The 27,521-nt window shown below is 56.6% G+C and overlaps 1 protein-coding gene and 1 long non-coding RNA gene across 9 annotated transcripts; one reads left to right on the top strand and one right to left on the bottom strand.

The window, feature by feature from the left end:
- Nucleotides 1-46: 46 nt before the first annotated feature.
- LRRC8A (leucine rich repeat containing 8 VRAC subunit A) lies at nt 47-27,501 on the bottom strand. 8 transcript variants are annotated; one of them, XM_006065333.4, is made up of 5 exons: nt 27,361-27,497; nt 24,015-24,121; nt 21,456-21,572; nt 6,864-9,028; nt 47-1,943 (listed from the first exon to the last, which is right to left on the bottom strand). In XM_006065333.4, the coding sequence occupies exons 4-5, from the start codon at nt 9,018-9,020 to the stop codon at nt 1,668-1,670; spliced, it is 2,433 nt and encodes an 810-aa protein (XP_006065395.1). In that variant the 5' UTR covers nt 9,021-9,028; nt 21,456-21,572; nt 24,015-24,121; nt 27,361-27,497; the 3' UTR covers nt 47-1,667. The 8 variants fall into 8 exon arrangements, 7 of the variants coding, with proteins under 7 accessions (XP_006065395.1, XP_006065400.1, XP_006065399.1 ...); XM_006065338.4 differs by having other exon boundaries at nt 21,456-21,569; XM_006065337.4 differs by having other exon boundaries at nt 24,015-24,117; nt 27,361-27,491.
- On the top strand, nt 3,687-6,864 carry LOC123328661. Its single transcript, XR_006543652.2, has 3 exons — nt 3,687-4,650; nt 4,786-4,863; nt 6,325-6,864. It is a non-coding gene; the product is annotated as an uncharacterized LOC123328661 (long non-coding RNA).
- Nucleotides 27,502-27,521: the final 20 nt, after the last annotated feature.

The following is a 27,521-nucleotide window of genomic DNA, read 5'->3' as shown; positions in this document are numbered from 1 at the left end:
CCGAGCGGACCTCAGAGACCCGAGAGACATGGAGACCTCCAAAGGCCACTTTGTTATAGGTTTATTTGCTATTTGAACCGAGTCCACAAGTTCAGACCCATGTGTAACGGATTGCTTCATGGTTGTCAGAGGCTAGTGTGCATTATTTCTGAGGATTACATCTGATGACACGGCGCGGAAAACACAAATGGACAAATGGACATAATCGTGAAGACCAGAGACGCTAGAACGTGCCTTAGTGTCCAAGTGATCGAATGAAGGTGGCGGGGACCCCAGAGACTGATCTCAATGAAGTGAGCTGGCTTTCCCGCCACCAGGCGCTGCGTGGGCTGGGTGCCTGGGACAGAAACCGTATCCAGAACCTGGAGGGCCTGTCTACCCCGGTGGCGACCCCGCCTCCAGGTGTCCCGTGCTGAAGGACGGGCTGGCACGTCGCCAGGTGGGGACAGGGCTGACGTCAGCCGCTGAGGCTAGTGGTGGCACTGGGCTAACTCATGACACACGAGGTGGGAAAGCAGAGTCCGGGTGAGGCGGCTCCTCTGGGCTCCTAACGCTGCCACAAAGTCGGGGCGGGGAGGACGGAGGGTGCAGCGGGGAGGGGGCGGGGGCGGAGCACCGTTCATCTGGGGATGAGCCAACCCGAGTCCCCTCCCTTCCTGGCAGCTCCGGAACATTCCCTTTGGCCAACAGCCACAGAAACGAGAGCCTGCCAAGATACATGGCGGAGAAAGAAAACAAGACACCAAAAAAACAAAACAAAATAGTCCCCGCTCTAGGAGGGGAGAGGAACAAACAGATTCCTGGACCGAGGTCACCACGGACCAGAGGCATCCCGCAGCCTGCTCCCCGGGGGAAGGAAGCTAATTCAGTGTCCTGCTGCTCTGCTCAGGGAGGACGCTTGTCCTGCCCCGAGACTCCGACTCACTGGCCTTTAGTGTCCTTTTTTTTTTTAAGTTTTTTTTTTCTTTTTGATACCCAAACCATCAATTTCAAAAAATTTCTTTCTCCTTAAAAAAAAAAATCTCAACTGTGGCAGCAAACCCCAGGCCTGGCTTCTCCGCTGGCGGCCTGCTTTCCCATGGGCCATGCCCCCAGAGCCCAGCCTGGCACCTCCAGGGTGACCATCCCACAGCTGGTTCACCCTGGACCGCTCTGCTCACGTCTGGGTGGGCGCTAGATGCTGGCGGCACCACCAAGAAAAGGAAAACGGAAACAAGGCTGCCCTTCCTCTAACACCCCCCCACATCTGAGCTGACCCTTCTTGGGAATGTATAAGTTATCTGGAGGGAGGGGGCGGGAGGTGGAGAAAATAAATACCAAGAACTAAGAAGGTGTCCCTGGACCTCTGGCATCAGCTTGGCTTCTGGGGCAGCAATGGCCTCCAGGGAGCAGGCCCTGATTGTCCAAATACTGCGCTCGCTGGGAGACGGACTGCAGGTCTCTGATCTCCCCCTCAGGCGCCCGCCCTGGGGGGCACGAGTCTCGAGGAGAAAAGGGGCCAGCCCCTCAGGTGCGGTCCTGTCACCCGGCCCAGCTCCAGCGCCCCTGCTGACAGGCTGGGCTGGTGGTCCGTCCGGGGCTCCTGGGTTCCTGGGCCCGAGGCCTGCCTGGAGGTCCGGCTGCAGGCTGCCCACTCAGGGCCACCGGTGCTCCACACCCATGAGTGCTCAGGCCTGCTCCTTGTCGGCCCTCCAGAGCCGCTCCTTCACCTCGGGGGGCAGGGTGTTGAACAGGTCCTCCTCCACCACCAGGCCACTGCGCTTGAGCAGTGGGCATTCGCCCAGCTCCACAGGCAGGCACTCCAGTCGGTTGCCACGCAGCTCGATCTGGGTCAGGCTGGTCAGCTCGCCCACCCGCGAGGGCAGCGACTGCAGCACGTTGTTGCCCAGGTGCAGGGCCCGCAGCTTCCGGCACTGGAAGAGCTCGGGGGGCAGTGCCTCAATCTAGGGGTAAGGAGAAAAGGGCACAGTGAGGTGGGCGCAGCTGGGACCTGGGCCTCGGGGCCCCCGGCTTCCCTCCCCCAGGTGTTGGCACCTTCTCTGATGCCCATTTCAGCTACTCTAGACCTCAGGGACCAGCACAAGCTGGGCCTGAGTCTGGCTAACTCCCCCGTGTTCTGCAGGTCTTGGCTTTGCCGTCACTTCCTCCAGGAAGCCTTCCTTGACCTCCTGGTAACCTAAGGCGCCCATGTTCCCCCAACAGCACTGATCCCTCCGTGTGGTTAAACTGCTTGATCTCCTGTCACTGGCAGACCCAGGGACTCTGAGAGGGCAGGGCTGGGTGTGCCATGCTCCCTGCTGTCTCCCAGCAGCTGGCACCCCCCACCCCCACTAAAGCAAATCACAGGAGCCAGCTGCTACCAGCTCCATCCCCTCCTCCACCACCCAGGGCTCCCCAGGAGCCAGGCTGCAGGTCCTGCCAGGTTTAAGAACAATTTATGAAAGCACAGCAGCCTGATGAGAAAACTCTACACCCTCAGCTGTTGCTGAGAACTAGGGAGAGCTCACCAACAGGGTCAGAATCCCAGCTGTGTCACTTCCCCTTCCTGGGCCTCAGTTTCCTTATCTGTCAAGTCACAGGCTGAGGGTGGGTGTAGGGAGCCCAGTCTTGGCCATTCAGGGCCCTCTCCTGATTCTGCAAAGTTTGAATAAGAGGCAACACTCACTTGCCGCTTACCACAGGACAGGTTCACTCTGAGCACTGATGCTATTAACAGTTGAACTCTCACAACTACCTCTAAGTACTTTGGAAACACTTGTTCCACTTTACAGATGGGAAAACTGAGGCCTGAAGGATCCAGCCTGCCAAGAGGTTCACAGCTGGAAAGCGGTGGAGCCAAGACATGAATCTGGCTCAAGAGTCCGTGCTCTAACTGTCCACTTTATTGGTGGAGCACGGAGCAAATGGTGCAGTTGGGTGGGGACACACGGGAAGAGCCCCATAAAGGCTGGCTTCCTCCCTGCCCTCCTGTGAGCAATCAGCTACAGACATGCGTACTTCCTCAGCCTGTTCTCCTACAACCTGCTCCTTCAGATACGGCGGACAGGAGGGACCCCTCCAGCAGAGCAGGAGCCAGGGGATGGGCCCCGAGCCTACAGAAGGGTGACGGGCAGCTTGCTCTGTCACCATCCGCATGTTCCTGCTGAGGATGCTGAGGCCAGGCAGAGGCCATGCCAAGAGGGGCACTGTGGATGTTTTAAAGAGGACTCCTGACCTGGGTCTGCAAACCCGCCACGCTGCGCCCAATGGTCAGGAATCGGGCAGGCGCGGCTTCCAGGTGGGCAGGGACTCCAGGAAGGACAGAGGAGAAGTGGGTTCCCGCAGGACCAGAACCTCCCAGAGACCCCACTGCACCCAAAACTGGCCTCCTCCGGTGACACAGACAGTGGCTGGGGAGCGGGAAGGACTGGACCAGTGGGTGGCAGAACTGGGGTTCACAGCGGGGATCTCCCCCGACACACCCCCTCCCTGGGGCACCCCCGGCTCCGCGGCCAGCTCTCTGCAGGCCCCACGGAGGGAGGGGAAGGTGGCTCTGATGGCTCGGTCCCCAAGCCTGGCCGCTCCTGTCCCTCATCCTGAGGTGGTGCACTGGACGCATGAAGCCGACTCCCATCACCCCAATCCCGCCCTCGCCCACCTCCTCAGGGACCTCCACAGCTCCCCCATCAGCACGGCTACCCCTCGAGTCCACCTGGTCCTTGGAAAAAACAAGACAACCCTCCCAGGAGCCTATGCGACCTTCCCAACAAACCGCCTGGAAAGACGCCATCTCTCTTGGCCCGGCAGGAACCGGCTTCTACCCCTGCCCGCCCTGGAAACTGCCCACCCTGGAAACTACCCGGCCAGAGCCACCCGTGGCCACTCCTCATCCACTGGACCTGCCTGTGTTCTCCTGTCATCACCCGACTCCCACACGGGCTGTGCGCCCAGCTGCCTGGCCCTGCTCTCCACTGCCCCTCTCAAAGGCTCAAGCCACACTCCCCTGGCCCCCACCCTCTAGTCCACCCCCCACCCCTCCCAGACTCAGGAAGGACAGATCTTCACCCAGGAGCCTGGGGGATGACTCCCTGAGCTTCAGGTTCAGGCTGACTTAACCTGGTCCCCTGGACGTCCCAACACGGGACCTACCCCCTCCTCTCTGAAAACCTGTGCCTCGTCCCGCCTCAAGGACCCTCCAGCCACCCAGGCAGCCATGTGAGAACAGGCCTCATCCCCTCCTGACAGCTGCACACAGGTTTTTTTTTTTAAGATTTTTTTTGGATCTGGACCGTTTGTAAAGTCTTTACTGAATTCGTTACAATATTGTTTCTGTTTTAAGTTTGGGTTCTTCTGGCTCTAGGGCATGTGGGACCTTAGCTCTCCAACCAGGGATGGAACCTGTACCCTCTGCATTGGAAGGTGAAGTCTTACCACTGGACCACCAGGGAAGACCCTGCACGCAGGTTTCTATAGCTCTGGACCTCTGTCCTGCCCCGCCCCCACCTCCCTGGAGCTTCAGGGAGAGCCAGCTCTCTGCATTCCAAGGCAGACCTTCCTCCCTCAATCAGTCAGTGGGAATTTGGTGGACAGTTTGCCCCAAGTCAGGCACTGGACTGAAGAGCCAAGATCCAGGTCCTCAGAGCGAAGAGGGAAGGAAAGGACGCAAGGCAGGTAATCTGCAACCAAGTGGGAAAAACAAGATGCCTTCAGCCCTGGCCTTGATGGTGGGGGTGGGGGTGGGGGGGTGCGGGTGGAGCAGCGCGGGAGTCCAAATTCCAGAGGCTCAGTTCACCGCTTCGCCCCTAGCTTTCAGTTCCCTGTGGACAGAACCTTCTAGAAGTTCCTTCATTGCCTGGCTGACTCCTCCTCATCCCTCAGGGCCAGGTGAGACATCCCCTCCTCCAGTAGACCTGCCTGCCCGGGGCTAAGCCCAGCCCCCGGCACAGTCCAGGGTGCTAACTTGAGCTACCCATCTGTCCCTGCAAGCAGTGAGGTCAGGAAGGACCGGGGTCGGGGTGGGGGGTCCTCGCTCCCCACTAGGAGTGCACAGAGAACATTTGCCAAATCAATGAATGAATATTTGAATAACCATACAAAGAATATATCCCCTTAACAAGGTATTGGTCAGCAAGACTTGAAACCTGAGAAAACCCGCAGTGAGGGCCTGAGTTGACCCACACTCGCTCGCCCTCTCCACTTCACAGGTAGTAGCCCGGGGGTGGGGGGTGGGGGTGACTCGCGAGGAACCAAGGAACCGCCAGGCCCAGAGGGAGGCAGGAAAGTGGGGGGGGGGCTCCCGCTAGGAAGGAGGAGCCGGACCAAGTCTGGCTGGAAGAACTTTCTTTCCCTACAAAGGCCTCTGGGATTCCAGGGGGTGGGGACAGGACGTGATGAAGCACCGTGCTGAACTGGGGGCCAGAGGGTCTCCTTCCTGAGGGACTGCGTGCCTCGCTGCCACCACTTCCTGAACGGTGACCTCAGTCAACGCGTGACCCCGACAGCTGTGCCTGGAGCAAAGAGCTGGGGGCGGGGGTGGGGGGGGTGGTGAGCAGGACCGGGTGCCCAGCTGGAGGCTGGCCACACCCTCCTCCACCGGGTATCTGGTGAGGAGCCGCCTGGTCCCCCTCCACATGCTGAAGGAAGGGTTGTGATTGTCCCCTCCTCCCCAAATGGGGCTGCTCCCAGGAGTCCAATTTTCCTGACTGGTGGGCTGTAGGCCTGGCCTCGTCCCCAGGGGCGGATTCTCTAGAGTGAAGCAGCCTGGGATCCAACCTTCACTCCTGTACGCTCTCATATGTTCACACGCATATCATATGGGGGGGAAAGGAAGGATTTGTCACAATCTCTGGTTTCCAGGGAGAGAGGCTTGGGGAAGAGCAGAGGGGTTCTAGCGGTCAGAAGTCTGGGGTGCCTGATCCTCCTACGTGAGTGATGCTGGACAGGGCGTGTCCTTCCCTGGAATGGGGCCATTTCAGGGGCTGCTGCCTCCCAACTGCTGGAGCAAGCCCCTGCTGTCCTCCCTGAAACCACCCGCCTCCCTTCGAGAGGGTTTCCACCTACAGTAGGAACTAGGAAGACTTCCTTCCAGCATCAGGTCCCCAGCAGGAGAGGGCAGGGCAAAGGGAAGGCACCCCAGCAGCTGCGGCAGAGGCCAGGCCACAAAGCCACAGGACCACCTGCCCTCAACCTCTACCTGCCTGCTTCCACAGAGGGGCCCTTGGGTGGGGGGGTTTCCCCGGACAGGCAAGGGGTGGGTGCAGAGGAACCGAAAAAGGTCTTGATCACTACCAGGGTGTGGCCTTCGGCTCTGCAGACCCATGATGGTTTGTACAATTTCCTCTCCAGAAAGACAGGTGGTGACAAGCCAGCCCCAGTGGAGCCCAACTCTGCCCTTCGCCACCCTCGACAGGCAGAGAGGGGAGAGGATGTGAGTGGCTCTGGGAGGTGCACCAGCCACCCACGAAGTTTCCGTCCTGGGTGGGCCCATCCTGGGCTCCAAGTCTGGTCCAGGACAAGCTGAGGAAGACACCACAAGTCCTAGGCCAAGTCCCGCCTCCCACGACCGAGCCCTGACAAAGACTCCTGCCTGTGGACATCCCCATCTCCAAGGAACCTGCCCAAAGCCACCTTGGGGACCAGCACACCATCCCTCCTAGCAGAACTTGGCCGCATCCTGCAGTTGAGACAGGCTCCCCAGCCCACATATCCTGATTCAGCGGGTCTGGGCTAAGTTGTGGGGGGGTGCGGGGGAAGCCGCCTGGGAATCTGGATTTTCATCCAGCTCCTCCCCCAGGTGCTCCTGGGAACCATAGCTGCAGACCCCAGACTCAGGGGCGCCAGACTGTCCTGAGACACATACTCCCACCCTGCCATGGGCCACTCACCCGGTTGGCCGTGACAGCCAGGTTCTGGAGGCTCTGCAGGAGGCCGATGTCAGCGGGGAGGAAGGTCAGGTTGTTGTGGCTGAGGTCCAGGTAGCGCAGCTTGCGGCAGTAGAAGAGCTGGGTGGGGATCTTCTCGATCTTGTTGCGGTTCAGGTAGAGGCGCTCGAGGTTGGTGAGGTTGCCAATCTGGATGGGGATGTAGGCGATATGGTTGTACCACAGCTTAAGGCAGGTGAGGCGGTGCAGGTGCTGGAAGCTGATAATCTCCTCAATGGTCTTGAGGTTGTTGTCCTTGAGGTCGATCTCCTGCAGGTTGTGGAGGCTGAAGATGGAGTGGGGGATGCGCTCCAGGTCGCAGCGGATGAGCTCCAGCTCCGTCAGGTTGGCCATCTTCTTGAGGCTGTTGAGCACAATGAGCTTCGTGCCCTCGTTGTTGATGGACAGCTTCTGCAGGTGCACGCCCACGTCGGTGACCACCTGCGGCAGCTTGCTCAGATTGCTCTTCAGCCGCAGCACCTTGAGCCGCTTGAGCTCTCGGAGCCCATCAATGACGATGAAGCGGTTGTTCTCGGCGCTCAGGTTGCCCGTCAGGTGCAGCTCCTCCAGCGTCTTCAGGCTGTAGATCCACAGAGGGATCTCCTTGATGTCCGTGAACTTGATGTGCAATGCCCGCAGGTTCTCACGCAGGAAGGCCAGGGCGGGCGCCTCGATCTTGGCGGCCGTGTGGTACAGCCACAGCTCCTTGAGGCCTGTGAGCTGTGCGATGCTGGGCGGGATGGTCACGTCGGGGATCAGCTCCAGCTTCAGCACCTCCAGCTCCACCAGGTCGAACACTGTGTCGGGGATGCCACTGAGCATGAACAGGTGCAGCTCCAGCTTGTCCTGCGCATTCTTGGTGAGCCGCTGGCGCAGCTTATCCAGCGTCCACTCATTGTTGAGGTTTAGCTGCCGAAGCTTGTTTTCACTCACCTCCGACAGGAAGACGGCGAAGCGTTTTGAGTAGAGCGGGTCGTACTGGTCGATGAGGTGCAGCATGAAGGCGAAGTCGTTCTTGACGTCGGGGATGTCGCTGTAGCTGCTCTCCTCGCGGATGGACTCGAACGAGTACTTCTTCAGGGAGCGCCGCAGCATCCACCAGAGCGTGTACATGCAGATGAGGCCGTAGAAGATGACCAGGCTGATGTAGAAGGACGCCAGGATCTTGAAGAGCGTGGCCAGCGGGTGGGCGCACCGGTACGTGCGGTAGCCTGTCAGGCTCTCGATGTCCACCGTGCAGTCCACGTCGAACTTGATGTTGTGCACGTAGTAGACGGTGTAGCAGATGATGAGGATGAACTTGATCACCTTGATGATGGTCTGCCGCATGTACAGCCGGTACACGATGTCCCCCTCCTCCACGTGGGTCCGGAACTTCTTCACCTTCTCGAACAGCGCCTTGGCCTGCTCACCCTCCTTCTTGTCCAGCACACCCGTCTCCGAGCGGTCCACGATGCCCTGCTCGATCCGAGACTTGGTCCGCTGCAGCATGGGCACGGTGGCCTCCACGTCCTCACTGACCGTCGATGACTTCTTGTCCATGGAGCCGTTCATCTTGCTGAAGGCCGGCTTGGGGTCGCTCTCCTCCACCACCGTCTCTGACAGGGCCCGCGTGGTCCAGGGCGAGTCGAAGCACTTGAGCAGGATGGACACGAAGTGCTCCAGCTTGGAGCTGGTGCGTGGGAACTTGAACCAGAAGTTGCTGCAGGCCAGGAAGATGAGCGTGTGCAGAAGCACCAGGTAGGGGAAGTACTTGGCGAACCAGTGCAGGCGGTTCTCATAGCACACGGCATCCACATAGTTGTACTGGTGCCGGTCCAGGTCGTACTTGATGCCGGTGGGGCCGGAGTCGGGGGTCGGCCCGATAGTGGAGTTGGGGTAGGGGGGCTCTGGGCCGGGGGCCGCCCAGCCCCGGAACGAGTCGTTGCAGGAGTCCTTGGTGACCCACTTACAGGGCAGGCAGATCATCTTGTCCTGGGTAACCTGCAGCGTGCCCCCGAAGACAGCGATCATCAGCATGACGATGGAGATGTAGTCGGTGAACACGTCCCACCACGGCTTCAGGATCCGGTACGCTGGCTGCGTGTCCGCAAAGTAGCGGAGCTCTGTCACCGGAATCATGGTTCAACCTGAAAGGGACCATGGGAGGGGGTTACTGAGGGGTAGCCGGGCTTTCTGAGACCTGGAGGGGCAGGGGCAGGAGACTATGGACCCATTGTCCAAAATTCCACCTCGAGGCTAGCTGTGAGTCACAATAGCTGGGCAACACTCACAGGGCAGCCCACGGAGTGGCCTTGGTCCAGAAACCAGACGGTCACTGGGTGGCTGGAGGGAAACCACCACAGGGAAGGTGGCAGCCTCCCCATTCCACAGACAGGAAGGCTGAGGCATGAAGTCCGGGCCATGCTGACAGATCACCAAAGAGCCTCACAGGGACCCCCGCCTTCCAGCAGGAACAGTCCAGAAGTCCTGTCTAGACCCCATCCTGTTAATGATGAGACCAACCAGAGGGGCCAGCTGGAAACTTACAGTTCCTTCAGAACCACGTGCCATGAAGCCATGCCAGTGATCTTAAGAGTGGTCGTGCAGCTTGCGGGATCTTAATTCCCCGACCAGGGATTGAACCCAGGCCATCTGCAGTAGAGGTCAGAGTCGTCCTAACTGCTGGACCACCAGGAGATTAATTCAAAGTCCCTGAAGAGATTTATTCAAAGTGTGAGAAAAGCCAAGTGTAGAAGAGGGAGTGGACTATGAACTAGCTTCTATAGAACAAATAAGGAAGCTTAAAACATTCCATGTGTGTGTGTAAAAATATGGCCACACAGGACTCTGGGTGTGTGGGGAGACCGGCAGGAAGGACAAACAGAAGGTTGTAATGACGGGTGCCTGGAGGAGGGGCTGGGCAGCGAGGACTAGAAAGCAGGATGACAGGGTCACACGCTTAGGGCATTTACGTCAGATTGTTTCCGGCTATGTGCATCCACGTGTGTTTGTAAAGAAATTTAGAACAGCAGCAGATTCTCCCCCTGCAGAGTCCCACTTGGCAGGTCCTGGGTAGAGCCTGGGAGTCTGGTTTTTTTTTAACGCTTGACTTCGAGGCCACATTCAGGAAGTGCAGCCGGGGGCGGGGAAGGTGTGCAACGAAATGAACTTGCGAAGAAACCCTGAATCCCTGGGCCAGAAGGGAGCACCCTGCCGGGACACGTCACTTACAATGCTGCTCGGGCCATGATGCTGTAACAGACAAGAAAGGGACTAGGTGTTCACTGGAGAACAGTCAGGAAAATGTATAAAGCATTATGGACAGAAAAAAAAAAAAAAAAACAACCCTGTAAGAACACCGCCCAGAGTCACCCACCCCTGTTAACTTTTCACTGAGTGATAGCCTTCCAGTCCTTTCGCAAATAAAATTATGATTTTAGGGACTTCCCTGATGGTCCAGTGGCTAAGACTCTGTACTCCCAACACAGGGGGCCCGGGTTCAATCCCTGGTTAGGGAAATAGACCCCACAGGCCACAACTAATACCTGGTGCAGCCAAATGAATAAATAAAAATTTTAAAAAAGAACATTCCCTGAAAAAAAAATTGTGATTTTTACATTTTACTGTTTTCTAATCCAGAGTCTAGATTTTTAAACCAAGATTTAAATACCCGTGTTTAGACAAATGGGTCTGTGGGGAGAGGCACAAAGGTCCCAGGTTATGGGGCTGGGGCCCTCATTTTGATTACTGATAGTATTAATAGTGACAGACACTTCATAGGACAGGGCCTCCCTGCGAACACCAGATGCTCATATCATCTTGGGCATGCCAGGATGGGTAAGGACAGGAGGAAGGCAAACCTAGACCCCTTGAGGGAATCGGGGTGCTCAACAGATGGACATGTGCCAGGCACCAGGCTAAGCCCTTACCATGGGGTCCACCTCGTGGAGTCGCATTGACACCCAGGTGCAGGGCCCTATCTTTGGCCCTATTTCACAGATGCGGGCAACTGAGGCTCAGCGGCATCACCTGTCCAATGTCACTCTACAATCAGGGCAGAGCCGAGACCAAACTGAAGCCTCCCCACTCAAGTCTTCACCAGGGCTCAGGCTTGCTGTCCTGCCACTGCTCAAGGCCCCACACAGGGCAGTGCCAAGAGGTGGAGCCCAGGAGTCCAGCTTCCTGCCCCCTTCCTGCCAGGATTCCCAGAGCTCAGGTCACCGTGGGGCCAGCAGACACCACTACCCGCCCTGGGCTGGCGGCTCCAGCCCAGGGGGTCGGCCCTCCTGGTAAGTGCCCGCCCCACAGGAAGGCCCTCTAATGACCAGCTGGCTCCTCGCACCACCCACACTCCTGGGTGAGCGGGCATCCAGGGGAGGGCCTGCTGAATCACGCAGCTGGGCCCCCCACCCCAGCTGAACGACACCCTGACAACTCCTTCCTCCCTTCCTGGCTCCCCAAGTCCACGTCCAGGCAGGCGCCCAAAGACTGGGGACCGGAAGGGAGGAGGGGACAGGACCAAGGGCCCGAGGGCGTGCGAGAGCCTGCCCCTGGAAAGTCCGGGGCTGGGACCGCTGAGGCAGGATGCCAGGCGCTGGGGGTGGGGGCAGTCTGTGACCAGGCAGGATGTGGTTGCAGCCTCGCAGCTTCGGGGGAGTGGGTGTGTCACGCAAAGGAGAACAGCCTGCCTCTCGCACCAGGAGGACTGGGCCCTGCTGTCCTGGGGCTTGGCTTACATTGTTTTGGGTCTGAGGTGGGAGATCCACTCTCCATCACAGGTGAGGGACCTGGAGGCTCCGAGGGGGTGACCGTCCCGTCCACCAGTGTGTCTTGCTCCTCCTGCCCCCCCAACACTTTTGTTCTGAACTCTGTAAACCATGGCTACACCTCCCTGCTGAGAAGGGCTTCTTGGAGGGGACAGTCCTGTGATGGTCCTGGGGGGCTCCTGGCACCTCCTCAGCCCAGGGAGAAGACACAGGGGTTGAGAGGGGTCAGGCCAGGGACCCAGGCCACACAGCTGAGAAGGGCAGGCCTGGCCTCATTGTGGGGGGACCTGGGAGGTGGGGGGTTGCCCTCTAGCTGCACCACATTTCGGACTCTGCCAACTCACCATGGGATTCTGGACAAGTCCCCGCCCCTCTCTGATGGCGTTTCAGGGGAAATCCGGAAAGAAGGCACAGGTGCCAAAGCCCAGGCTTTTGTCCCCAGGGGGCGAGGTATGCGGCGCCTTCCCCCGATGGGTCCCCAAGAAGAGACGGCCGGGTGGTCAGGGCAGGTTGCTTGCAGGGCTTTGGGAAGGGCCCAGGGAATCCCAAGCTTGTAAAGCACTTTGTGCAGAGAGGGCAGCAGGCAGCCTGGGCTGGTGTCATCCATCCTCAACCTCCGCCCAGATGCTGCTGGAGGGCGCCGCACACAGCAGGCGCTCAATAAAGGTATCAAGAGAGGGCCTGAGAAGGCAAGGGGAAGAAGTGGGGTGGGGAAGGGCATGGCCTGGGGGTGGTGGGCTGGCCTGGCAGAGCGGGGGAGGGGGCCGGGGGGAAGCTAAGACAATTGCGGGCACTCCTCCCTCCCGGTTCCTGCCCAGCCCTCCCCAGGGGAAGGAGCAGAGCCCCTCAGGCAGGGACCTGCCTGGGAGCCGGTGACTCAAGGTGAAGACACACCCACAGGTGGAGCCACTCCCAGTTCTGAGAACGAGGGCCCAGCCCAGAACCCTCGGAGCCCAGGGCTGCGCTCTACTGGTGCCCTCCCTTATTTTCTCAAAATTGTTTTATTGCTGTAAAATACACGTAACGTATTTGAATGAAGGACATTGGTTCTGCTGCGCGGCCATCACCGACCACCCATCTCCAGGACTCTTCTCATCTTGTAAAACTGAAACTGTCTCCACCAAGCACTGACTCCCCCCTCCCCCCACCCCAGCCACAGCACCTCTATTCTTTCTGGCAGTATGACTCTGACTACTCCAGGGACCTCACATAAGTAGACTGTACGCTATTTGTCCTTCTGGGACTGGTTTCATCCACCTAATATAATGTCCTCCAGGTGCATCCATGTTGTAAAAGTGGAAGTCACTATCTTGTCCGACTCCTTGCGACCCCATGGACTGTAGCCTGCCAGGCTCCTCTGTCTATGGGGTTTCTCCAGGCAAGAATAATGGAGTGGGTTGCTATGCCCTCCTCTAGGGGATCTTCCTGACCCAGGAATCGAAATTGGGTCTCTCGCATTATAGGCAGATTCTTTACCATCTGAGTAGCAGGTGCCAGGAAAAGGAAGCAATTTCCTTCCTTTTCCAGGCTGACTAATATTCCACACACCCATTTTACAGATAGGGAAACTGAGACTCGGGGAGAGAGGTCATGTGCCCAGCATCACACTGCCTGTCACCTTCAACCCAGATCTGGGGTGGAGCCCCGACAAGCAGCACTTCCAGGGAGCAGCTCCCACCCAACAGCTACCCCAGGCCTACCTGGGGATGGTCAGGAAAGCACTATAAGGTGAAGGGGGCAGATTCAAGGGAGTGGGGACCTTTTCTCCCAGTTACAGAAAACGTCCTTTTCAGGAAGTTTCCTGCAGGCAGTGTGTTCATCCCCTTCCTGCACTGAGGCCTCTGCAGCCAGGACTGCCCCCAGCAGAGGTGTGCAACAGCTTCTCTCTGGGGCCTGTTTCCCCATCAGGAGAGGAATACAAAATCTGTCATGGGGGTGCCCACGTTTTGCATAAGGCAGTCAAGGATCACGGGGTGTGTGATCCAGGCTTTGGCTCACTGCAACACCTCCCTGCCCACTGGTATATCACCCAGACACTCACTCACTGTCCTGGCCACCCCTGCCTAAAGCCAGCAGGGAGGGGGAGGCGCCTTCAGCAGCCCGGACTTGTTCTCTCTGTGATAAAATGCCCGTGGTAGCAGATGCTATGCCAAACTCTCAGGACTATCAGGGAGTCACAGGAGTGAGGTTTCCCAGACAACCTGTGTGAAGGGACCTCAGGCAGGTGGAGAGCAAGGAGTACAGTGATGGGGGCTTCGAGGGAGGGCCAGGTGGGCTCTGCCACTCAGCAGTGGAGTGACACTGGGCAGGCGACTTCACCCCTCTGAGCCTTGGTCCCCCTCATCTGTGGAATGAGGCTGAGACAGGCACAGACCTGGCCCCCGACGGCAATCTGACTTTAGCAGACAGCTGATGGGTGGATGAAAAGAGCACAGACCCGGAGCATGATGGAAGAAAACAGAAGGAAAAGCGTCCGCGACGCTGGCCCTGACACCTGGCACGGGGACACAATTAGATGAGGCTGGGCACACAAGAGGCAGGCGGTGAGCAGATCCTGGTCCCTTCAAGAGGCCGCCAGAATGCAACTGGGCCTTTTCAGCAGAATAAAGGAGCTCTGTATGTAACGCCATTTTGAAAATAAAGCGAGATTCAGAACAATAAATAAATACATTGCCATGTTGATAAACCCTGACCCACCTGGGGAATGGCTCCCTGTTAAGAGTGTGAACAGGAGGCAGGATGAAAGGAAACTGTAATGTTTTTACCAGCAGGCATTACCTCTGTGACTGAAAAGTAGCATAGAATTTAAAATAAATAGAGCCTAGAAGAAAAGAATGAAAAACTGAGCCCTCAGGTGGAGAGTTCAGGTGTTCTTTTGTGGCTCTCAGAGGGCAATCTCGGGAGGGTGATGGGGAGTCTGGCTGGGTCAGGTCTCGGCCCCAAGAGATGGAGAATTTGGAGAGGATCCTGAATAGAAGACAAAGATTAAAGGGCTGAAATCCAGGCAGCTGAGAAAGACAAAAAGGCCGTGTGCCCTGCTGTCCTCTGCTCTAACCCTTCTTCCAGAACAGAGGCATCACTTAAAGCTACTGACCGTGCCCTCCCGGAGGTCAGCAAGCTGGGATTCACCCCAGCTGCACCACGTAAAGCTCATTGGCAAGAGTTTACCCATAGAGAGGTCAGCAAGGTAGGCTGGGAGCCCCACAGGACACGGACCCCTCCAGATTCATCCCAGGCCCCATGCAGAGTCCGGAACACAGAAAGCAGAGTAAAGGTTTGCTCAACTGGGCTGAGGTAGGAGGGGGAGGCGACAGGAAGGAGGTGGGCAATCGTCAGGCAAGATTCTAGGACAAAGGTTTAGTTACAGGAACATTCATCGTGGTGTTCTTTATACGCCAGGAGAATTGGAAACCATCCAGATGCCTGTTACTGGGTGATCAGTTAAATACCTATTTAATGACCTGATGATGGAATACTATAAAACAATGAAAACACGTTAGAGCAAAGCACTTGATGACCTGATAACATGACAAAATACCTTCAATGCAAAAAGGAGGTAACAAGACTATGACAGAGGAATAAGCCTTTGCAATAACTTAGACGTATATTTTAAAAATACTGACAGTGACATTAGGCTGATGTTTATAATCTTTTTTTAACCCCAAACTTCCCCCTGTTTTCTGTTATAAGAATACATTACTCAGGGAATTAAGAAAAAAAGATTTTTAAAAATCAGGATTCCCAAGGACCAAGAATAGCTATGACACTGGGGAAGAATAACGCGGGAGGAGACCCACTATAAAGGTCTTGGAATTCGACCAATTCGGCGGTGATGTGGGGATGGATGGATGGACCAGGGAACTAGAAGAGCAAGCCTAAAAGAGACCCTGAAATTTCTGGAAACGTAGACATGACAGTGTCGACTTTGCAGGCTGGGGAGAAAGAATGGGTGTCCACAAATGGAGCTGGCTTAGTTACCCACAGAAGAAAAGCACAGCCCCATCTATCGACTTGCAGGAAAATAAATTCCAATGAATTCAAGACCTAAGGCAAAACTTGCAAATATTTAAAGAAAAATCTAACAGACCACCTTAATGTCTTTAAGACAGGGAAAGATCTCTTATCCCAAATGAGTGCAAATCCTCACAGGAAGAGGCGCATCTACCGATCACATTACAGTTAAAATGGACGCACATCAAAGGACCCAGTAAGTGAAATGCACCCACAGGCCTGGAGAGACACCTGCAGTGGGTTTACCTGCCAAAGGATTAATGCCCAGAACAAAGACAGAACTCCTCCAGATACACAGAAAAGACAAACCAATAGGGAAGAAAAACGGCAAAACATGAATAGACAATTCACAGGGAAAAAAAACACAAATGGAAATTCACGTATGAAATAATTCCTAATCTCACTGTTAATCAGGGAATGCAAATTAAGACAATCACCAGCCATTTCACTCCCCTGCGATTGGCCAAAAATGTTGAACTCTTAGATGAGAAGATAGAGTGCATGCATCCTCTGACCCAGCAATTTCGCTCCTAAGGCTCTGAGAGTTGCCTCACACGTATGTGTGAAGCCACAGACAAAAATGATCACTCCAGAGTTGTTCCTGATAGCAAAAAGTCAAAAACCTAGATATCCAACAACAGGAGAAAGGATGAACTACTCTGAGAATACAGTGAAATGCTGAAGCAATGAAAGTACCAACCTGTATCAATATGAAAAAAAAAAATGAAAGTGAAGTGCTTAGTCGAGGCCAATTCTGTGACTCTATGGACTGTGTAGCTCACAAGTCTCCTCCGTTCATGGGATTTTCCAGGCAAGAATACTGGAGTGGGTTGTCATTTCCTTCCCAAAACAATGTTGAACCCCAAAACAAGCTATAGAACACACACATCATCTGAGGTTTTCTGCAGTGTATATACCCAGGTGTGGCAAAGGTATTAGAAACACGCATGTCGTTGTTTAGTCAGTAAGTCATGCCCAATTCTTTGCAACCCCATGGACTGTAGCCCTCTAAGGCTCCTCTGCCCGTGGGATTTCCCAGGCAAGACTCCTGGAGTAATTTGCCATTTCCTCCTCCAGAGGATCTTCCTGACCCAGGGATTGAACCTGAAGCTCCTGCATTGCAGGCAGATTCTTTCCCAAGTGCAAGGAGAGCCCCAAAATCAAGCTGATAATTTCATCTAAAGAGGGAAGGAAATGGGATTGGGGAAGAGGCTTCAACTGCACCTGAAATGATTTGAGAGAGAGAGCGTGTGTGTGTGTGTGTGTATCTCTATGTGTTTATGTGTGTGTGTGTGCATCTGTGTGTCTGTGTGTGTATCTGAAGCAATTACAAAACATTAAGATCTGGCAAAGCTAAGTCCTGGGTACAAAGATATCTGTTCTAGTTTCATAACTTTTGCAGGTGCTTAAACTGCCTCATACAGAATTCACCACGATAACCATCTGTCTCTCCCCCTCTGGACTGGTCTGCTCTCTGGTCTTTGCACCTGCGGGGCTCAGCCGGAGGCAGCAGCTACTAGGCCATCGCCAGGGCAGCAGACTCCACTCTTTCCACCTGTCCTGCTCCTGGCCGGCGCCGCGGCACCTGTGGCCTCTGAAGATACTGCAGAACGCAGCCTCACCCCTCCCTGGTCCTCCCCGCCCCAGGGAGACGGGGAAGGATGCGGCCAGACCCTTTCCACTGGGCAGTACCCGCAGGTGGACAGAAGTGAGACCGGGTTCCTGAGGCAAGGCTGGAGCATCCCTGTCCCCGGGCGCTCAGAAAGGCAATCCAGAGGGCCCCTCTCCTCCCCATGGCGGCAGACAGATCCCAGGGAGTGTGAAGAGCAATAGCTCTGGAGTTGAGGAGACGCGGGATCAAATCCAGCTGTAGCATGAAACAATTCATGACTCCAGACAAATGAGTGAATCTCTGGAGGGTCAGTGGTAAAGAATCTGCTGCCAATACAGAAGATGTGGGCTCCATCCCCAGGTGGGGAAGACCCCCTGGAGAAGGAACATGGCAGCCCACTCCAGTATTCTTGCCTGGGAAATCCCATGGACAGAGGAGCCTGGGGGCTCCAGTCCATGGGGTTGCAAAAGAGTTGGATACAGCTTAGCAACTAAACGACAACACACCAGGCAAATTATTTAGCCCAAGGCTTGGTTTTTGCAACTTTAAAATAAAAACAATGCTACCTACCTCATATCTGTATACAGTGACCCAAAAGATGTCCAAGAGATTTTAAGTAATAATAAAAGATGCTGGGTGTTCCCTGGTGGCCTAGTGGTTAGGATTCCAAGCTTTCACTGTGGTGACCTGGGTTCAATCCCTGGTCGGGGAACCAGTCTTTAAGATCCATGATGTATCATGTATTATAAAGTGATATAAAATGTCACAAAATGGACAAATACTTTATGATTTACATGTTTGGTACTCAAATCTGGTATTTTTGTGAGTAGAAAAAAATAATTGGGAAAAGAAACTAAAGACCTTCCTCATTGTGTGGTTTCTGAAGAGTGTAAAAGAGTTTAGGAGAAATAGTACTGGCCATCTGTCAAGTATGAAAAAGGTTCGCCCACCCGCCTGCCCTACCCAGGTGTGCCCTAACACACGCACGTAGGGCGCAGGGAAGCCAGGCCTCAGCGTGGGTTGGCTCAGAGCCCGGGGCCAATGAGTGCTCTTCTCTGAGCCTCAGTTTCCTTGACTATAAAATGGGAATGTTATAGTACCAGTCTGAGAGACTTAGTGTGAGAATTAAAAAGAGCACAATGCACGTCTTATGGGACAACCCAAGGCTGGCACACAGGGAGGCGCACTGTGCTGATCTCCTCCACCTGCCTTTGCAGAGACCCTCCCAGAATTAACTGGGGGACAGACACCCGAGAGGGGGCTGAGCCCCAAGCACAAACCCCTCCAAGCACAGACCAGGCATCCCCGAGCCCCCAGGACCTCCCAGGACTCAGACGCCACACTCCAGGGTCTTGTACTCCCGCAGCCCTGGCTCAGAACTCCAGGACGGGACACAGAGCTGGCGAGCCACCCGCAAAACCACCCTGAGGGGTCAAGCCTGCTCCACGTTGTTGATGTCCTCGCAGGGCCTCTCGCAGATGGGGAAGGAAGTCAAAGAAATGACATGCCGCCCCACTGTCCAGAGGGTGGCCAAGCAGGCAGGCTCCGACCACCCCCACGCCGGCCCGCAGCGCTTGGCTTTTACACCTGAGCCGTGGCAGGCTGGCCAGGCTGTGGGTAAACAGGGCACAGAGATCCCTTTGTTAAAACCCAAATTGAGAGGCTGGGAATACTTCCCAGGCGGGAGGGAGGGGAGGCCGAGGCTGGCCCCCCTCGCCCCTTCTTGTACCACGCTTGGGGAGGCTGACCCTCCAAGGCGCTCCCAGGGAAGGGGAAAGGGCCTTTCCCAAGAGGTCCGAGGAAGACTCTGGGTCACTGGCCCTGCCCTGGGAGCATTCTGGGCCTGTGAATCTGCTCCTCGGTCAGCACCCTGGGGCCTCCTCTGCTCCAGAGCAGGGGCTGGAGGTGGGGGGATGGCGGCGGGCAGGGGGAGGAGAGGGCCAACCCATCACCTGGGACACCCAGCCCCCACCCGCCCCAGAGCCAGCGCTGCCCTTGAGGCCCCCACACCCGCCGGGGTGAGTCAGCAGCTGTGGGCTGGGGGTGCCGCCTGGCTCCATGCGCCCTGCGTTGAAGGGCACACCCTCACTTTCGGGGAAAGAAGAGGGGAGGCAGTCCGGAGCAGGGAGGGAACAAGTTTCAGTTCCAAACTGCTCTCCATGTGGGCCGGACCTCCCAAACAGGTTGGTCCTCAAGCGCTCTTGCAAGGGTGCGGTAGCCTCCTGGGGGAAGGGTGATCGGTGAAGGACACCCACCTTGGTTCCCCGAGCCAAGCACACAGAGGCCACAGGCCGGGTCTGAGGCTCAGGCCGGCCCCCTCGCCCCATCAGGCGGGCGTGTTACTGCCACGGGCTCCGGGTCACTGACGCAGCCTGCACGTCAGCACCAGGCCTGGCACGTCCGGGGCCTCGGCTCCCACCCTCCAGGAACCTGGTACAGCTCCCCGCCTCACCAGCGTGTGACCCTGGGAGTCACTTCCCTCCCGGGTCCCTGGTTTCCTCATCTAGGAAATGGTTTTCCTGGTCAGGGCGGTGGTGAGGACTGACGAGGTGGTCCATAGAAAGCTTTTGGCTCAGGGCCTGCCTCATAGAAAGACTGTAATGTTAGCTGCTGGTTTTTTTTTACGGGAGGTTTCATCAGTCCATTTAGGGGTGTGAAGACAGGCCCAGAAAGGTTAACTGACCTGCCCGAGGCCACACAGCTAGAAGATGGCAGAAAGACCGCCACCCGTCTGGTCTGCCTTTCCCTTGCATGCCTGCCTGTCTTGAAGGCCAGCAGGTCTCCTGGGCCTACCTGGGCACCCAGAACCCTGCAAATGCTTCCTGGGACAAGATCCCTGTTTCCAGAGGGGTACCTGGAATTAAGGTATCTGCAGGGAACTCCAAAAGGCCATCCTCAGATATCTCTGGTCTCTTAGGTACAGCTTTAAGGAAACTCTGGGAGGGAGCCCAGCTCTGGGCCTGGCTCCACGTGGGGCAGAAGGGCCTTGAAGACAGGTCTTGATCTGCTTTGAACACCAGCACCGCCTTCCCAGACGGGGTACGAAAAGTGGGCAGGAGCCCCAAACAGAGGTCACAGACCCATCTGCCGAGGTCCCAGGGGACTGCGAATGATGGGGGCCTGGCCAAGGGTAAGCTGCCTGTTGCCCAGCTCTCCAGACTGGAAAGGTCTGCTCCCAGGTATCCAGCCAGGAGACGTGACGGCAGGACTTCTGCACGGCCCTACCCGGGTGGCATGTCCGTCCACAGGCCAACTCTGCCAGGGGTATGAGGTTAGCAGAGGTGACTCTGGGGTACCCAGGTGGCATGTGAGAGCTGTGGAATTTTACAGCTGCTTCTCCGGTGGAACATGGCTCCAGACCTGAGGCTGTATCTCAGTGTCCATTTAATTTGGAGGTTTTAAGTCCTCAAGAGACGGTTAAACATAGAACTTCCTACGAGATGTGAAATGCAATAGAAACGCATCAGGGAAGAGAGCAGGGAGATGTTTGTGGCTGGGAGGAAAAGTCATTCTAGAAACCTCAGCCTTCCCACCCTACACACGCTAGGAAGTCACTAAGATCTGGGGCCCAAGGGAGCCCAGCCCAGATTCCACGCCAAGGGCACCTGGCGGCAGATAGAGGTTGAGACCAGGGCCGATGGAGAAGCCCTGGTCAGTGTTCACCGGCATGGTCGGCAGGTCCTCAGCCCCACAACGGCCTGGGGAGCTTCTTCAAAATGCAGATTCCTGGGCCCACCCCCTACTCAGTCGCTGCAGGCCTGTGGTGATGGGTCCAGAGGAATCAGCATTTTGAACAAGCTCCCAAACAACTGTGAAGTACCCATAAGCCTGAGAACCTAGAGAAAAAGACAAATGAGAGGTGGGCTAGAAAGAGCACAGGCTGGACTGCCCTGGTGGTCCAGTAGCTAAGACTCTGTGCTCCCAGAGCAGGGGACCCGGGTTTGATCCCTGGTCAGGGAACTAGATCTTACATGCTGCAACTAAAGACCCCACATACTGCAACTAAGACCTGGTGCAGCCAAATAAAAAAATTATGGAAAGGAAAAGAAAAAAAAACAGGTCTCTATCAGAAAAAAAAAGCACAGCTGCCCAGACACACAGACCCAGGTCCACATCCTGGCTCTACCACCGGAACTGTACAACTTCCAGCAAGAACCTTCACACCTCCAGCCCTGGTCTCCTCACCTGGAAACGTAATGTGCCCTCACCCAGCAGACTGGCACGTCAGATGGTAAACTTCATGGTGACCAGCCCGCCACCTGGGCTTGGACCACAGCCGCCATGGACATGCAGGCTCTGCTGCTGGAAGGAAGGAGAGCAGAGGGTTGTCCACCGAAAGGCCAGGTCCGGGGCCCCCGCCAGAGGTGGCCCAAAGAGACCCGTGCCAGAAGGAAAAAGACTCCAGGAAAGACTGGGAGGAAGAATCAGGAGAGGCAGACGGTCTGGACGGAAAGCCGAGCTCCGCCAGCGGAGGGATGCATCTCTGCACAGACCTGACTCCCAGGGTGGTCCTGCCCACCAGGCTACGCAGGGGTCACTCCTGCCGGGAAAAAAAAAAAAAAAAACCCAGCCAGAGGTATCTACGCCCCAGCAGGGCATCCTGAGATCCTGGCCCCAGGGCAGTGCCCCACCTTCGCTTAGCCTGTCCACTCTCAAGGCTGAAACCTAAGAGGAGTGCTCGGGGGACTGAGACCGAACCATCCACCAGGACGGCCTGGCGAACCGAGTCAGGGCCAGGCTCAGGCCAACGCCACACTGTGGCCCTGCCGCAGGCAGACAGAGGAGGGCCAAGACCTGGAGGCCAAAACCTCTTGGGCTGGCCCAGGGCATTCCTCGCCTGCACGGAGGAGGAGTTCTGATCTCAGATAAGTAGGATGTGCTGCTTCCTGCTCGTCGCTGGCCAGAGACCTCAGCTCAGGCCTCCGCTACTGAGGGGCAGGGGGGCTGGCAGAGTTCCTCAAAACCAACAGGAAACTCCTACGGGGCAGGCCTGGGGTTTGCTGACCTTGTCCCAGTAAACAGGACAGTCAACAGAATCACACACCGGGCATTTCCCACCGCCCTCTGCTGCTGTAAATGTCCCAACAAACAGCTCAGAAACCCCAGATGGGGAGGCGGGGGAGCACTGCAGGTGGGAGGAACGGGAGTGGGTAGGGACCTTCTGACGGGACTCACCCACAGCTCGGCCCTCATCAGTAAAGAGGTCCAGGGAGGACTGTGAAATGAGACAAGAGCAAGCGGCAAACCAGCGGCTCTATCAGGACTGACTTGATTTTAGGAAAAAAAGGCAAATGCTAACAATGCATGTGGGCAAATCCAGCCCTCCTCACTCACATCTCTGGAGACCGGGATCAAAGGAGACTCTAGCTTCCACAAGGCATTAAAATCAAAACAAAACAAACAAAAAAACACATATCGGGCATGCAACTTGGCTGGTAATTACAAAAACAAAACAAAGCAAAACAAATAAAAAACATCGGAGATACCATTTCTTCTAAAATCTAGGCTGGGGAAGGCAAAAGCCATGGTTGGAGGTGAAGGCATGGAGAATAAAGGACCCCAGCCTGGGATTCCAGGACCTGGCTCCAGCCCCACACCCCTGCCTTCCGACCCGATGAGTTGCTTCCTTCCTCTGAGCCCCAGTTTCCATGTCTATAAACAGCAGGGGTGGGGAGGTGGGTGGGGGTGGATCAAGGCCACTGCCTGAGCTTCCACAAATTACCAAAGAAATCATTGATTAGGTTTGTTTTACAAATTATTAAGCAGCTTATACCCACACCCACTATGCTTAGAGATCACCCTGAGCCACCTTCCCTGTATTGACATATTTAATCTTCAAGATACTCTCAAGGGAGGCAAGGAGCTAATATTACCCTCTTTTCACAGATGAGGAAACTGAGGCTCTGAGAGGCACAGCGACTGGCCCACAGTCACTTATTGAGCACGTGGCAGCTGGGACTCACACCCAGGTCTGACCACAATGTCTGGGTTCTAACCGGTGCATGCTCCTGCCTTTGAGAACTGTTCTCCAAAGCAGAGGCCAAGATACCCCCCATCTTCAAAGATGTCCATGTGATAGAGGGGGGAAAAACAGCTCGCTGGCTCCTTCTCAGAGACTCATGTTCTCAGTCAGCTCTGAGACACCCATCAAGGCTCCGAGAGGTCCTGCAGCCCGGACCATGACGGGTTACTGTTCCTGGAGTCACCTGACCACTGTGCCCAGAGAAACTGGTGTCCCACGGAACATACCATGGGAAACATGGTCACGAGACAGCATGAACCACCTCCCAAGACTGACAAAAACCAGGGGTTCACAATGCAGGTTCACACCTGCTGGGTATGGCGTGCATATATGTGCTAAGTCGCTTCAGTTGTGTCTGACTCTTTGCGACTCCGTGGACGGTAGCCTGCCAGATGCCTCTGTTCATGGGACTCTCCAGGCAAGAATACTGGAGTGGGTTGATATGCCCTCCTCCAGGGGATCTTCCTAACCCAGGGATCAAACCCACATCTCCTGCAGTGGCAGGCAGGTTCTTTACCACTAGCGCCACCTGGGAAGCCCCAATGCTACTCAGCTGACCACTGAGTTGGGAGAAGGAAGAAGAGTTTTGTCTTCTGCACCCCTGTCCTAGAAGCCCTGGTCTTACAGCAAGAAGAGCAAAGGGCTGTGGGGACAGGGACACTGCCCTCTGCCCCCTGCCTGGGGGCTGAGGGTGGCCTGGAGGGAGGGGGCCCAGTCCTTACCTTGAGGATGGCTCTGCTATCTGCGAGCTGGCTGATGGTGCTGAGGCTGGCCCACGTCTGTCTGGGCAGGGTCTTGGCATTCCTTTCGCTCCATGGAAGCCGCCTGCCTACGAGGAAGCAAGAGCTACCATGAGCAGGGAGGTATGTGGGAATCAGCATTACCTGCTGGGCTGCCGACAGTTTCGGAGCCCCTACTCACTACCCGGCCTGGACCAGGGTGACGCCAGAGAATCGGACAGTCTACCGGGGAGATGCCAAGGCAAAAGTTATCACCGGCTCTTGAGTGCCTGGGGCTCTGCTGGGGGAACCCAGGCCCTCTGGGAACGGGGAAGAAGCACTAGACCCAGACAAGTTGGGTCAGGGAAGGCTCCCTGAAGAGGGTGTTGCCTAAGCTGACTTCCTGGGAAAGAGTGGGAGTTGGAAAGAGCATTCCAGGCAGAAGGGACAGCACATGTTTGCCTGGAGGGAAGACAACATGACTTCTAGAGCACGCTGAGCGGTTCAGCCTGGCTCGATCCAGGGCTGGAGGCGGAAAGTGGCGAGAGGTGAGCTGCAGCGGGGTGAGCCGGATCCAGGCAGAGACACGCCCTCAGCCCAGACACGATTTCGACTCGAAAACAAAATCCAACCATCGTCCACAGTCGAGGAGCGTTTAGTGAGCATCTACTCCATGCCAGGCACTCTGCTCAGAACTGTTCACAGGTCAGGAGGGTGGGAAGAGTAGTGTGATCAGACCACGATAGGGTGGTTGTTACTGTTCAGTCGCTCAGTCGTGTCCGACTCTTTGTGACCCCCATGGACTGCAGCACGCAGGGCTTCCCTGTCCTTGGCTATCTCCCAGAGTCCATTTAGATCCATGTCCATTGAGTCAGTGATGCCCTCCAACCATCTCATTCTCTGCCAGGTAGGGGGGAGTTTTTAAACCAGCCAGGCGCTGGGAGTGTGGCCCAGCCATTAGTGAAGGGGGAAACGACAAGGAGTCAGCAGGAAGGGGAAAGGGGTGGGGGGGGGTGGGGAGATGGTTACACAGACAAAGGGATCGTGGCGCCTTTTGGCTGTTTATGCCATGGAACGTTTCTCACAGCCGCTCAATGCCCAGGCACTGTGCTGACAGGAAAGAAGCAAGAGATAGTTTCCAGCCTCTCAGAGAACCCCACGCAGAGTGATGGAGGCTGGGCAGAGAAGCACCTGGGTCCATGAAGGCACAGAAGCCACGGAAGCCAGGCTCTACCCTCACCCCTGTCCTCCTTGGCAAGGAGAGGGATTTATACTGAGGCTGGGAAAGCCAGTCATTTGCCCATGGCAGAGGCCAGCCCAGAACTCAGGCCACAGGACTCACTGGCACTGACTGTCCTTACCCTTCCTCTTCCAGGAAACACAGACAGACCACCCCTGCACACTCAGCCACAGCTAATGCCTCTTTCCTCTGGGCTGCCTCTGGGACATTTCGAGCATTATGCTGGCCTCTGTGTCGACATTGTCCTGTCTGCCTCTCTTCCCAGACTATTAGCCAGAGACCGTGTTCTCCTAGCACCATTCCTGGCCCAGGCCAGGCACTTACCAAAGGATGGTTGACTGAATGAACGAGTCAAGGCAGGGAGAGGAGGTGTGCTGGGCTCTAGAGCCCCACATCTAACCCACCTGACTCCCCATGAGGTCTTACACCATCATCGTGTGAAAACCCAGAATCATCTCCACTCTCAGGAGAGTAAGGAAAACAGGATGATCCCTTCCCTTCAATGCTACAAGTGAGGTCCAGGCCAAGCCAGCTCCCTGAGTTCTGACTCACTGGGACAATCCTCACGAGCGCCCACTGTCCAGAAGGACCACTCGAAGTCTGCAGAGGAAACAGGTTCCTAGTGGGCGTGCCCAAGAGATGGAGGATCCGGGTGAGTTACAGGGAGAAGTCACAAGCGTTCCTCAGGCCCTTGCTGTGTGCCCCACAGACCCTGGAAGGCCCGGGGGGCATGGGAGGTAACCCCAAAGAATCTCTAAAACTGGGAAGACAGGGCAACAGGGGCCAGTCATTCACACCCCAGCACCTCTCCAAAACCCAGTCCTCCAGCACGTCATCTGTCCTTGCCTCCCCCTCCGCCCCAGAGCCAAACTTGACCTTCACAAAGGCGCTGCCCAGTCCCTCTGAACAAACTCTCACTCCCCCATCCCCTCCACCAGAAGAGTCACCAACATCAGACCTCCTCCTCCTGCCTCCAGTCTGTCTGTCTGCCCGTCTGTCTACGCAGCCGGCAGGATACACGGTTCGTCAGGGGAATAACGTAACTCCTAATGGAAAAGGTAGGAGAGGCCCCTGGGAGCTTTTAAGCTCCACCAAATCCTTCCTCTACAATTTAGGCCCAAATTCCCTTTCCCTCACACCTCATCCCAGAAAGCCTTCAGGGGGGTAAGGCAAAGAAAGAGCCCTTAGGGGAAGAGACGGCCCCACCCTTCCAGCCAAGTCCCCATCAGAAGGAGATTGCTGCCAGAAACACCCCCAACCGTCTCTCTTCCTTCCCAAAAAAGGCAGCACTGGCACCGGCAGAGAACCAGCCCAATCCGGGTTTCACTCCAGTCCAGACCAGGGGAAAGAAGCGGTCGACGCGAGGAGCAGAATCATCAGGGAGCCTCAAGAACCCACGGCTATGCTGCTTCAGCTGGGCAGCCAACTTTGCGAGGTCTCCAGCCCGCACCTCATCAGACCTGGCTCTCAGGCCCATCTGGATGCACAAGACACCGGCAGGGTTCAGAACCTCAGACCCCTGGACTGGGCTTCCCAGGAACCCCAGCCCAGACAGGCCCCCAAGAGCCTCGCCAGGGAATCTGCCCTCCCCCCACCCAAGTCAGGGCACAGTTCCCGCCCGATCCAAAGGAGGGAGGGTTCCCAGGGAAGAGGAACGGGCAAAGAGCCCAGGAGAACCTTTGAAAAAGGGGGGGAAAAAAGGTCCCAAGGAGAGGGCCCAGAGATGGAACCTCCAGTAAGTGGGGGAGTGTGTGTGTGTGTGTGGAGGGGTGGGGATCTGGGGGAACCCAGGGGATGACAAGGGGACCTGGGGGAGCCGAGGCGGAAACTCCCGGTATGTAGAGCGCAGCGAGGCACTAGGGTGCCTGGGAGGGGGCTCGCGCGCCGCGGCGCCGGGGAGAGGAGGGGAGGGACCTCTGTGACCCGGGGCGCGGGGAAACCGAAGGCAGGCAGAACCGAGCTGCCGCGGGAGGCCCCCAGTGAGCCAGCCCCGGCGGGCAGAGCCCGATCTGCCCAAGGCGCCTGGGGCCGGGCAGCTGGCCGGGGACGTCCAGGAGTTGATTTCAAGAGATGACAGCTCGCGCCCCCTTCCCCTCCCCACCCGCTCACCTGGGCCCGCCGAGCCCGGCCGCCCAGCCGGCAGCCCCGAGCCCCTGCCGCTCTGTCCCACTGCCGGCCACTGCGCCCCTCCGGCGCCTCCTTTTGTTTGTCCCTCACTGCACCACTCAGCCTCCTCCGCCCCGGAAGTGACGTCACCGTCGGGCGCGAAC

Source organism: Bubalus bubalis, chromosome 12 (assembly GCF_019923935.1).
Source record: "Bubalus bubalis isolate 160015118507 breed Murrah chromosome 12, NDDB_SH_1, whole genome shotgun sequence".
NCBI lineage: Eukaryota > Metazoa > Chordata > Mammalia > Artiodactyla > Bovidae > Bubalus > Bubalus bubalis.
Note: the sequence above shows the minus strand (reverse complement) of the source record. Positions and strands in the feature narration are given on the sequence as shown.